Source organism: Xylocopa sonorina, chromosome 6 (assembly GCF_050948175.1).
Source record: "Xylocopa sonorina isolate GNS202 chromosome 6, iyXylSono1_principal, whole genome shotgun sequence".
Taxonomy (NCBI): domain Eukaryota; kingdom Metazoa; phylum Arthropoda; class Insecta; order Hymenoptera; family Apidae; genus Xylocopa; species Xylocopa sonorina.
Window position 1 is genome coordinate 1,805,525 of NC_135198.1, and position 10,609 is coordinate 1,816,133.

General features: G+C 34.3%; 1 protein-coding gene across 1 annotated transcript; it reads right to left on the reverse strand.

Moving 5' to 3' along the window:
- Positions 1-9,381: 9,381 nt before the first annotated feature.
- Positions 9,382-10,080, reverse strand: LOC143424855 (histone-lysine N-methyltransferase SETMAR-like). Its single transcript, XM_076897212.1, has one exon. It carries the CDS (start codon positions 10,078-10,080, stop codon positions 9,382-9,384), a length of 699 nt encoding a protein of 232 aa, XP_076753327.1.
- Between the last annotated feature and the right edge of the window lie 529 nt (positions 10,081-10,609).

Below are 10,609 nucleotides of genomic sequence, written 5' to 3' on the forward strand. Positions count from 1 at the left end.
AAGTATAGATGAAAGTGAGCCGAGTAGTGATGATGAAGTATTAAGATTTCCAACAAAAGTTAAATATATTATTGCATCAAGCTCGGAAAATGAGGATTTATATAAGTGTAAAGATTTTGAAGACCTGTTAGAAAACCTGGTTATACAAGAAGAAGATGACCAGACTGATATTGTCGGTTCATCTGACAATATTTAGTGGAAGGAGTTCACCGTAAAACAAAGATCATTTGAATTCATTGGGAAAAGTGGACTTCTTGTGGAACTAACTTCCAATATTACAGCGGATGAAGTTTTTTGCCTTTTTCTAAATGAACAAGTGATAGACCTTTTGGTAAAGGAAACAAACAGGTGTGCAGAGAAAAAATTGGATTACAATACAGGCAACGAATACGCTCGAATAAATAAATGGAAACCCACAAATTCTGAAGAGATCAAAATATTTATTGAACTGTTGTTTTGAATGGGTTTAGTACAAGTGCCACTAAACAAATATTGGTCAACTCCTTATAATTTTCCATTTCCTCATAATAAAATGTCTCGGAATCGATTCGAGCTATTATTAGCTTACATTTAAATTTCGCAAACAACGAAGTCATACAACATAATAATCAATTTAGGAGAGTGTTGTCATTAATGCAGATACTAACGGATAATTACCAATATATATTTTTACCCGGCCCAGAAATTGTAATTGATGAGACTATGGTTCCCTGAAGAGAAAGACTCATATTTAGACAGTATATGTCGACAAAGTCACACAAATTTGGCATAAAACTCTTCAAACTATGTTCTACAGAAGGATATACATGGTTCACCAAAATATATGATGAACGCGAATCCTACGGGATCAGGCAAGTTGGCATAACCAAGAACGTTTGCACCAAGCTCATGAAAAGATGTTCAACGAAAGATGTACCTTGTTTAACGACAATTTTTATACACGTGTGGTGGCCCTCCGACTCTCGCCACTAGAGGGACAGCACGCCCTACAGTTTCCTGAAAGTACCCGATGACCTATCCTTTCCAATATATAGGAGTTCTGACCTGTCCCTAATATCCCAGCGTCTAAGGCAGGGCCTGCTAGGTAGCCTTACTGATGAGGCCACTAGCAGGCCCAGGACGAAACGTTCTTCCCCTCTCTTTTCCTTCTTTCTTTCCTCTTTCATTCTACTGCAACCGAAGCACCGTCGCTTCACAAGCTACGAATTAACAGTAAAATTGTTGGATCTTAAAATCCATATTATTGAAACGGTATGCCACAGTAGAAAATTTATGTCAATAGCTGCTTTGCTTCACAAATTGAAAAAAGGTGAAATGATATCACGGGAAGACGATAATGGCATTGTTGTGCTGGAATGGAGAGATATCCGCAATGTCAGAGTATTATCGTCGAAACAGGCACCTCTTATGGTACTAATTTCATACTCATCCACTCTTCGCGGACGTCCTCCAAAAATAAAACTATTAACAGTCATACTGGAAAGTCCGGCATTGACAGATGCGACCAAATGGCATCATATACAACAACAATTCGGAAGTGCATTAAATGATACCGAAAACTAGGCACTTCATTTCCTAGTAGGTACTTCTGTAGTGAATGCACACATTGTTTATCAAAAAGCAACCGACCAGAAAATACAAATAAGAAAATTCCGAGAGTTTGTAGTTCGGGAGTGGTTGGAATGCGAAAATGCAACGCCCGAGCAATAAAGAAAGCGTATCACCACCTGCAAATTCGCAAAAATTCTCAGGCCAAATTTATAGAAAATCTATAGAAGACGGATGTATGTCCGGTGTTACGCAAAACAGAGACAAACTCTCGAACGCTAGGATGCAAGAAAAAATGTGCAAACGACTATAACGTATCATTCTGAGTATTTACAGTTACCTTAATCACGTTTACAATGTTTTAACGAATATCATCGCAACTAATAAAAAGTTATAATATTTTAAAAACAATTATTTTTAAAATTTAAAAATATATTTTTATTATTTCTTTTTGTTTACATTATTGTTTACTTTATATTATCTATACTTGTCATAATTACGTTACAAATAAAATTACTATCAATTACGATCCGTCACCCACATATTGACGTGGCGATTAACGTGTTAAACGTGGAGGGCAACAAATTTCAAAAAAACCTTTTTATTCACTAAGCTTTCCAATGATATAATTAGTTTTTTATTCAAACACACAAATGCAAAGAAATTTTGTGTAAAATGATGAAAACTACAGGAAGGGAACGGAATGGGTAAAGCAACTACCAGCTACATTTTTCCCATGATCATGTTTATTGCAATTAATTTTGTTACCTTTTTTACAGTTAGCCCTTTAATATTTTAACTAAGTTCATTTCCAAATTGGATTCCATCATTTGTGACACAAACAAATATATATGTATATTGTGACGTGTGGTGGCACAAGACCCTTCCCACTCTGGCTCGATGGTCACTATCCGTGGGGGAAAGAAATACGCGATACCTGCGGTAAGATAAGTTAGGTAATTGCGGTACTGAGAACCATTTTCTCGACTCTCCTTTCCCCAACCCCTGAGATCTCGCAACTTGTCCCATTCATAGTTGATAAAAGGAGATCGCAGCCCGTGATGGAACGGACTCATGCAAGAGTCTCCCCGGACCGCATCAATCTGGATGTCCGTAAGCACATTCCGGGAGGACCACGAGGAGGTTTGATGCGAGGCTAAGGTAGGAGAGACTAGACTTAGCGCATCACTACCCTGTGACCTTATTACTAAGGCTACCTAATAAACAGCCTTTTTTTTCACTAAGATTTTAGGTCTTATGTGAGGGTTTTATGCTCGCAGACTTAATTGTTTTTTGGGTTAGCGTTTGGTTTTTTTTCTACGTACATAGTTGATATGCGTTAATTTTACTTTCGGGTTTTTTGTGCGCCCATATTACGATTTAGGCTTTATAAAACCGTGCACTATATTGGATAAGAAGGGCTTATTTTTCAGACTTAATTATCTATTTATGTCTATTCTTAAGGTTAAGCTAGTCTAGGCTATTAACTATTCTATTTAAGTCCTTAGGGGTTAGTCTTAGGTTCTAGGGTTATTTCTAGTATTTACAGTTATTTACAGTATGTACAATTTTGCTGACATTGTCAGCTATCATGCGGTTGGTTAATATTATGGGTATTACGTTTTGGACGAGTTACCAGTATTTTTTTGTTTTTTGATGGATTGTTTTTTTTATTAGTGTTTGTTATTTGGATCCGCCATTTCAGGCGGGTGTGTGCGTGGTCGTTTTAGGTTATTGTTTTTGTTTTGTGTTTTGTGTTTTGTTTGTGCGTGGTAGGATGCGCGGTCTAGGATGGGAAAGAGTTCAGCTGGTATGTATCCTGATTTTAGTGTTCAGGGAATAAAGTTAATTTCTGCAATATGTTTTTCTATTAGTTCTAGGATTAATGGCGTGTTCTTGATTTTTGCAAAATAGTTTCTGCAGATTTTTATTATGTGTGTGTCGAATGTGTGCTGCGTTTAGGAGTGCACTGTAATTTTCGTAATTTTCTGTGCAGTTGGATTCTTTCGTTTTGCGCATATTGAGGCATATTCTCAAGCATTATCTTTCAAAGAGTTTGAGCGATTCCATTTCATAGTTTGGAATATTATACCAAACCGCGCATGCGTATGTTAGGATGGATCTGACTATTAGGGTATAGTAAAGGATTTTGTACTTTCTATACAGTTGTTGAGAATGGAATAATTTGGATAGGCTATAGAACGTATTTTTGGCTTGTGTTTGTTGGGTGTTGATGTGTATGAAAAATATTTGAGTTTTGTGTCTGGAAGTATTTTAAGGTACTTAATTATTTGTTTGTAAGGGATGGTTTTATTTGAGGTGGAGTTTACTTTTAGATGGAAGGTTTCCCAGTTTTTTTTAGTGTCTGAGAAGGTGTCTTGAATTCCTAGGATGAGGAAGATTGTTTCGTACTTGTTTGTGTTTATTTTTAACTTCCAATTTGTGAAGTACGTGGTTATTTTATCAAATAGTGATTGAAATGTTTTTTGTAATGTGGTTGTTTTTCAATCTATGCTGTATATTATTAAATCATTTGCGAATGTTATTATATCTTGCTCTTGGATTGTTGTCTGTGTTGATGGAGAATAGTTTTAGGATTGAGGCTGTGAAGATGTTGAAGAGTATGGGTGATTTCTTGGTCCATTTGAACGTCATGCCATTTTTGAACATCATGCTCCATATTGGTTTAATTATTTATTTTACTGAATGTTTGTTCAGAAAGCTTTACGTTCATTTTGTTCTGTACCTACAAGATATGTTTCTTAGTCAATTTGTTTGCCAAATGGAAATTACTTTTTTCTTGTAAAGCATACAAATTTCTTATGTATTCCTACTTAATTTCATTACTATTACCATTATTACCATGTAATGTCATAAGTTTACGAGCTAAAACATTTCTTATCAGTTTTAACATGTAAGCGGTGCCTAACAATGCAAATATAACATATTATAATTTTCTGTGGGATGTTTTGTCCCTGTTTTTAGACTATTAATATCTGCCGATAATTCATTGCACATTTGTTAAAAAATAGGCAAATGGAATTTTCCACCTTTCATTTATGCTGTTTAATATGTATTCTAAGGCATCTTTGGCAAGAGGTAGATTTTCTTTATCAACGATTGATATTCCAACATTAACACATTCTTTAAAACGTTTTTTTGGTTCCATTCTGCATACTTATATATGGTCATTTCACCCATAAAAAGTCAAGCATACATTTTTTTCCACTTCTTGCACTTTCCCTTCTTAAAATATTTGTAGCTTCTTGAGTTAAACCTGGTTCTCCATTTACAACACAATACCAATAACGGCTTGTTGATGATGCTACATTGTTCTGGCAAAACATCTGATTTTAAATGTTTGTTGAATAATATAAATAATAGGAATATGCTTTTGAGTTGTAAAAATGTACTGATAACATGAAAGCTCTTAATTTTTCAGGATATCATCCTTTAATTTTGCCATGTTTTATACTTCTTATTAACCAATTTTCATCTGCTGTTATATTCTAATAATAATATATTAATGTTAATACTAATTATATAATTAGCATAATTTAATCTTGCAAAGATAATTCATATTAATATTAATTGATGATAAATTAGTTAATATTAATATTAATTATATTTTCTCAAGCCACTTGTAAAAATCAGATTTTTTTGCAGATTTGTTTCACCGCACTTCTGAACCACAGTGCAATAAGTTTTTAGGATTACGACGTGGGTGGTGAAGCAAGAGAATGATCATTTAATATAACAAGATAAATAACTTATTTTAACAAATAACAGAGTTATTTGATTAACTTTATTAGATTAACAGATGTATACTCGTTATTCACTCTAGAGTGTGCTCGTTCTAAGACTCAGTTCAACTGCCATGCTGGGGGCTCCTTCTTGCCCTCTCGTTTCGGTGTCAAAAAGGATGGGTACGTTTGCGGAATACATTCTTTTTAACAGTCAAAGGCAAAGAGAAAGTTTGGAGTCAAACATGGGTTTAATATATCCAGTCTCTTCGCTTCGTGGGTCAAATATTCTTTTCCGTCTTGCGCCACGGGCTGCAAGGCGACTACGGTAGTTGCCTAACTTATTGATTAAGGTTCAAGCACATGCTGTTGGAAACTTATTAGTCCATAATAGCCCATAAGCAAAATGCATGAGAAATACAAACGAATTAAATTTTTTATGCATATATGCTAGACACTTATGCAAAAGTGTGTGCTTCCTGCTTTAATGTTTACTATTTAGAAATGCATAAAAAATGGATAAATTTCAATATACCTGTAAAACTTGTTCTGAATTTGTTGAGATAAAATATTTTTTTCTTAAATCTGTAAACAATGTTTTAAGGGAATCCAGTTTTCTTTTTTGTCTATTTTCTTTCATTCTTAAACGTTTTATAATAGCATTTTTTCTTTTTATAGTTTCTTTAAATTTATCACATATACTAATAAACGTCTTGCTGTAAGTGATTGTAATTTTTTTTGTGTTCATTTTTCATCTTCATACTAACTTTCATTCTGGGTACTCCCAAGATAGTCGTTACCATAGATTCTCTGTGAATTTAAATTAAATATAATTAAATATTTTCATATTAAGTTATATTAAAAACATGTATATATTAATATCAATATATTTAATATTAAAATAAAATCAATTTTGATGTATATTAATCTAATTTAACGAAACAAAATTGTTGCTAAAATTTTTCTTACCTCAAAGCTTGTGACAGGTACGATTCTACAGCCACGTGATTGTTAACATTCCTAGAGACCGTAAATTTTCCGTCCAAAAATTACAATAAAATGCGTTCTTATGGCCAAGCGCAGGAGATTTACAACCATACTTATATAGTCGAAGCTTTAAATAATCAACTAAGGAATTGGATTTTGCAATCGGAAAAGATGATACAATATAATTCTTTAATACTAATTTGCATAAAATGGATTAAAACTGCTTGTACGAATATTTGAAATTGGACTACCATCAATATTAAAAATCAAGCGAATTGTAATAGTTCCTTTAAGTCCAAGAAATATACCTACTTCAGCTCGTAACATGTTTAATAGGTGCTCTTTTACACTAAAATATGTAAATTGAGCTAAGTTTTTCTTTTTGCTTAAAAAGTACACAATATTTAACGATTGTCTAATTTTCAATTGAGTGCTAGCATCACGGGGAATTCTGCATTCTGGATAAATGTCTTTCAAACATGTTAATGAATTAGCCGATTGAGTATGATTAAAGTTATTTTCTATCGACCATTCTTTTAAAAGATTGAACAATTTGAAATCCGCAAGAGCAATACATTTTTTATCTGCAAAAGCATTGCTTTCCTTCTGTACTTTGTTTATTTCTAGTTTCAAAATGAAATGATTGATTAATATCGAGATCGGAAACAAGACTAGTATTTGCCTCAGAAACGAATAATGTAATTCTCGATGGCTCAATTGTGCCGACACATTGATTCTGACTCGACAAAGTCATCTTTTCTTTATAAATTTATATTTTTTATAACGCTTCTCATACATTTTTCACTCTAATGTACATAACATACAATGCATATATGTGAGCCAACATTACAATATGCAAATATGATTACAATATGTGGCGTTTTTTCCCCAGTATTCAAACACATTTTTTTGTTAAAACCATTATCCCATTACTATAAAATTTTCGAGATTTCTGGGCGAAAAATTGGTCTAGGTGATTTTCATAGGCCTCTTTTGACGCCAGCTTTATACCATTAAGTGAGTTCTGTAGAGACAGTATACATAGAAACAGATATTTACGGAAACACATAGTAGTTGGATGGGGCAAGGTCCGAACTATGCGGTGGATGTATGATTATTTTTCAGCCTTTTTCGCACAAGAAATTGCGATTCACTTTTCATCATCCATTTTTGTGTCTCTTTAAAAATGGCTCAGTCTCGTTCTGTTTCAGCAATGATTTGTATGTGGAAATTCGGTCCATTAAATTTTGTACCGTCATTTCGTGATTCGAAACTGTTTTCTGGCCTATATTTAATACCATGGCGATATCATAAGATGAAATGAGCCGTTCTTCCTTAACTTTTTGTAAGATTTCATCCACTTTTTGAGTGATTGGTCGACCAGAGCGCGGTAAGTTTTTAATGTCTAAATTTTCAGAACGGAAAAAAATATCTTAAAATTTTCAATATTAAATTAATATTTATTTTATATCTTGCATATGGACCACAAAAATATATTTTCCAATAATATGGAATAAATATTTAATAATCACTTGAAAAAGTACTTCTTTCTATTACAATAAATCTACAATAAAATCATAAGTAACCTCCCTTTTTTATCAGACATTTAGTTTTTTCTCATTAAATAATAAAATTCTATTAATTTATTATGTGTTCACCACTATTAATGTATAACCTTTCCCCATCTTCCTGGCAGTTTATCAATTCGTTCCTTGTAAAATGTGGTTGGTTTGGACTGGTAGAAGTATTCAACAGCTGGATTGACTTGCTCTTCGGAATTGAAGGCTTTCTCATTAAAAAAGTTTTGTTAGGAACAGAATAGGTGGTAGTCTGTCAGGGCAAGGTCTGGGGAGTAAGGTGGGTGTGGTAAAATAGGCCATCGAAGAATGACATGTCTACTGGACCGTAGTAATCAAACCACCGTTTTTGTGATTGACGAGTATTAGACGCTTTTCATGGAGTTTCACTTGCACTCTTTGCAGCTATTAAACGTATCTATTCGCAGTAATCGTTAAATATGACTTGAAGAACTCGTGATGAATTATGTCTCAACAATCCCACTATACACACAATAAAATCTTTTTGTCACCATATGCACTGCATAGTTTTTCAGCTGTCACTTTAGTACTATGGCCTTGTTTAAATTCCTGAAGCATTACATGACAAATATGCATTTTTTGGAAGTTAAGAAAAACAGTTTTAACGTAACGTGCATTACATAAAGCAATTTGTCGCAGCTACCCCGCGGAATTTTCGCGTCGTTGATTCCTATCGTTTACAACACGCGTTGGCTATTGAGGACGTTAAAATTAAATATTCTAGAGACCATTGTGTCGAAGGTTGCGAACGTTTACGAAATTACTTAAAACGTCTTAATCTCAAAAATAGCCTTTTCGTCACGAACGTGTAATAAACGAAATCTTCGAAGACCCCACGTTTTATTTGTTCCGTCGGTCGGAACACAATTAATAAAAGATTAACTGAACCCTCACTAACTACTCTAAAGGGTAGATACCGTCTCATCCTTTTAGATTTCGTGTGGGAGCAATAGCCTAATATAAGCCCCAGCATCTCAGCCCGGATACCACAAAGCCTACATATGTATTCTTTTTCATTGTTTACTTGTCGCATTGCGACTCTTGTGCCAAATGTATTCGATTTGAGTCTGAACAACTTAGGGTTGTACACCTATTGGTTTCTAATTTTGTCTCCGAAAACTTTGTGTACACCCTGTCCTTGGGAGACGAGTTGTTTGCATTACTCTCTACCCTTTTTACGAAAGGTCTTCCGCGTATCCTCGATCTCTTGCATGTCCATTCGCTATTGACGTTCTACAGACGCTGCATAATTCTTTATTGTTTCCTTCTTCCCAGACTATCATGGTTTTTACTTATATATATATGTATTATTCCATCTATTGTTGGCGGATGAAGGTAGAGTATGCTTTTAATTACTTGTTTAATGCCATAATCAATGTATTGGGTTGGCAACTAAGTAATTGCCGATTTCAGTTATAGACGTCTCTTACTTCCATCTTTATGATATCCGTAAATGTTATGATCTTCTTCTTATATATGTTAGCTGCCATCCTTACCTAGCTTAATTACCTTGGAAGCAGCTCAAAATACACTAAACCTTTCCAATCCCACCAAATTGACAGCAAAATATTCTTTTGGTGGATATTTGCCTTTGAAGTGGTTTGCGATGACTTATTAGGCATGCACCACGATCGTTTTGGATTGACATTATTGTACACAATCCGTTTTTCGTCTCCAGTGATGATTTGTTTTAAAAACGGATAGAATTCATTGCGTTTAAGCAATAAATCGCAAGCGTTGATGCGCTTTGTCAGATGAACTTCTTTAAAATCGTGCAGAACCCAAATATCCACCTTCTTAACGAGCCCGACACGTTTTAAATGCTTCTCAATGACTGTATGTGAAACATTTAACTTCTCTGCAGTCTCCCGTGTAGTTACGCGACGATCCGCTTCGATGATGGTTTTGATTTCATCCTCATTAAGCTCAACTGGTCGAGCTGAACGTTGGTCATCTTTAAGAGATAAACCTCCAGAACGGAATTTTTTAAACCAATTTTGGCATTGCCTCTCTTTAAGGGCTTCATCAACATACACATCACATAACGTTTTGGCGGCTTGCATTGCGTTCTTTCCTTTACGGAAATAATAAAGCAAAATGTGGCGAAAATGTTCGTTTTTGCATTCCATATTAATATTGAGATAAAAAAAAACTTTAGGAAAATATCTACGCAATGGACTTGTAAAGCTAGATAAGGATGACATGATAAGGATGATAAGCTAACATATATAAGAAGAAAGAGATCATAAGATTTACGGATATCATAAAAGGGAGAATGAGAGATGTCTATAACTGAAATCGGCAATTACTTAGTTGCCAACCCAATAGTATCAAGACATTTGGCATGGTGGAATGAGTGAGTGAATGCGGGGACGACTGAGCGAGGTGTGATGTGAAATGAACATCAGGAGGTTGTCGAGAAAAAAATAAATCAGAGAGTCGATGCTTAACCGCCGAATGATTCGCACGTTTAAACAGTAAATTTAGTCAGTCAGTCTTTGTTTGGCTGTTATTTATTTTCCTACATTGTTCTTTTTCCCACATTAATCTGGTCCAGTATACCTAGAGGCGGCAATTTAATTAAGTAATTTATGTATGTACCTGGGCAGAAAGTATGTACGTACTAAATTTATTTTCTGATGGAGCATAAGCCTCATTCTTTTAACATAGTTGGCCAAGACTCGACAACTATTCCTAAATATTTAAATACTTGTTCAAGACTGGCATAAAGAA

Coding starts and splice junctions, on each gene's coding strand:
- LOC143424855 (XM_076897212.1), bottom strand. CDS start 10,080: ATGTCATCCTTATCTAGCTTTACAAGTCCATTGCGTAGATATTTTCCT.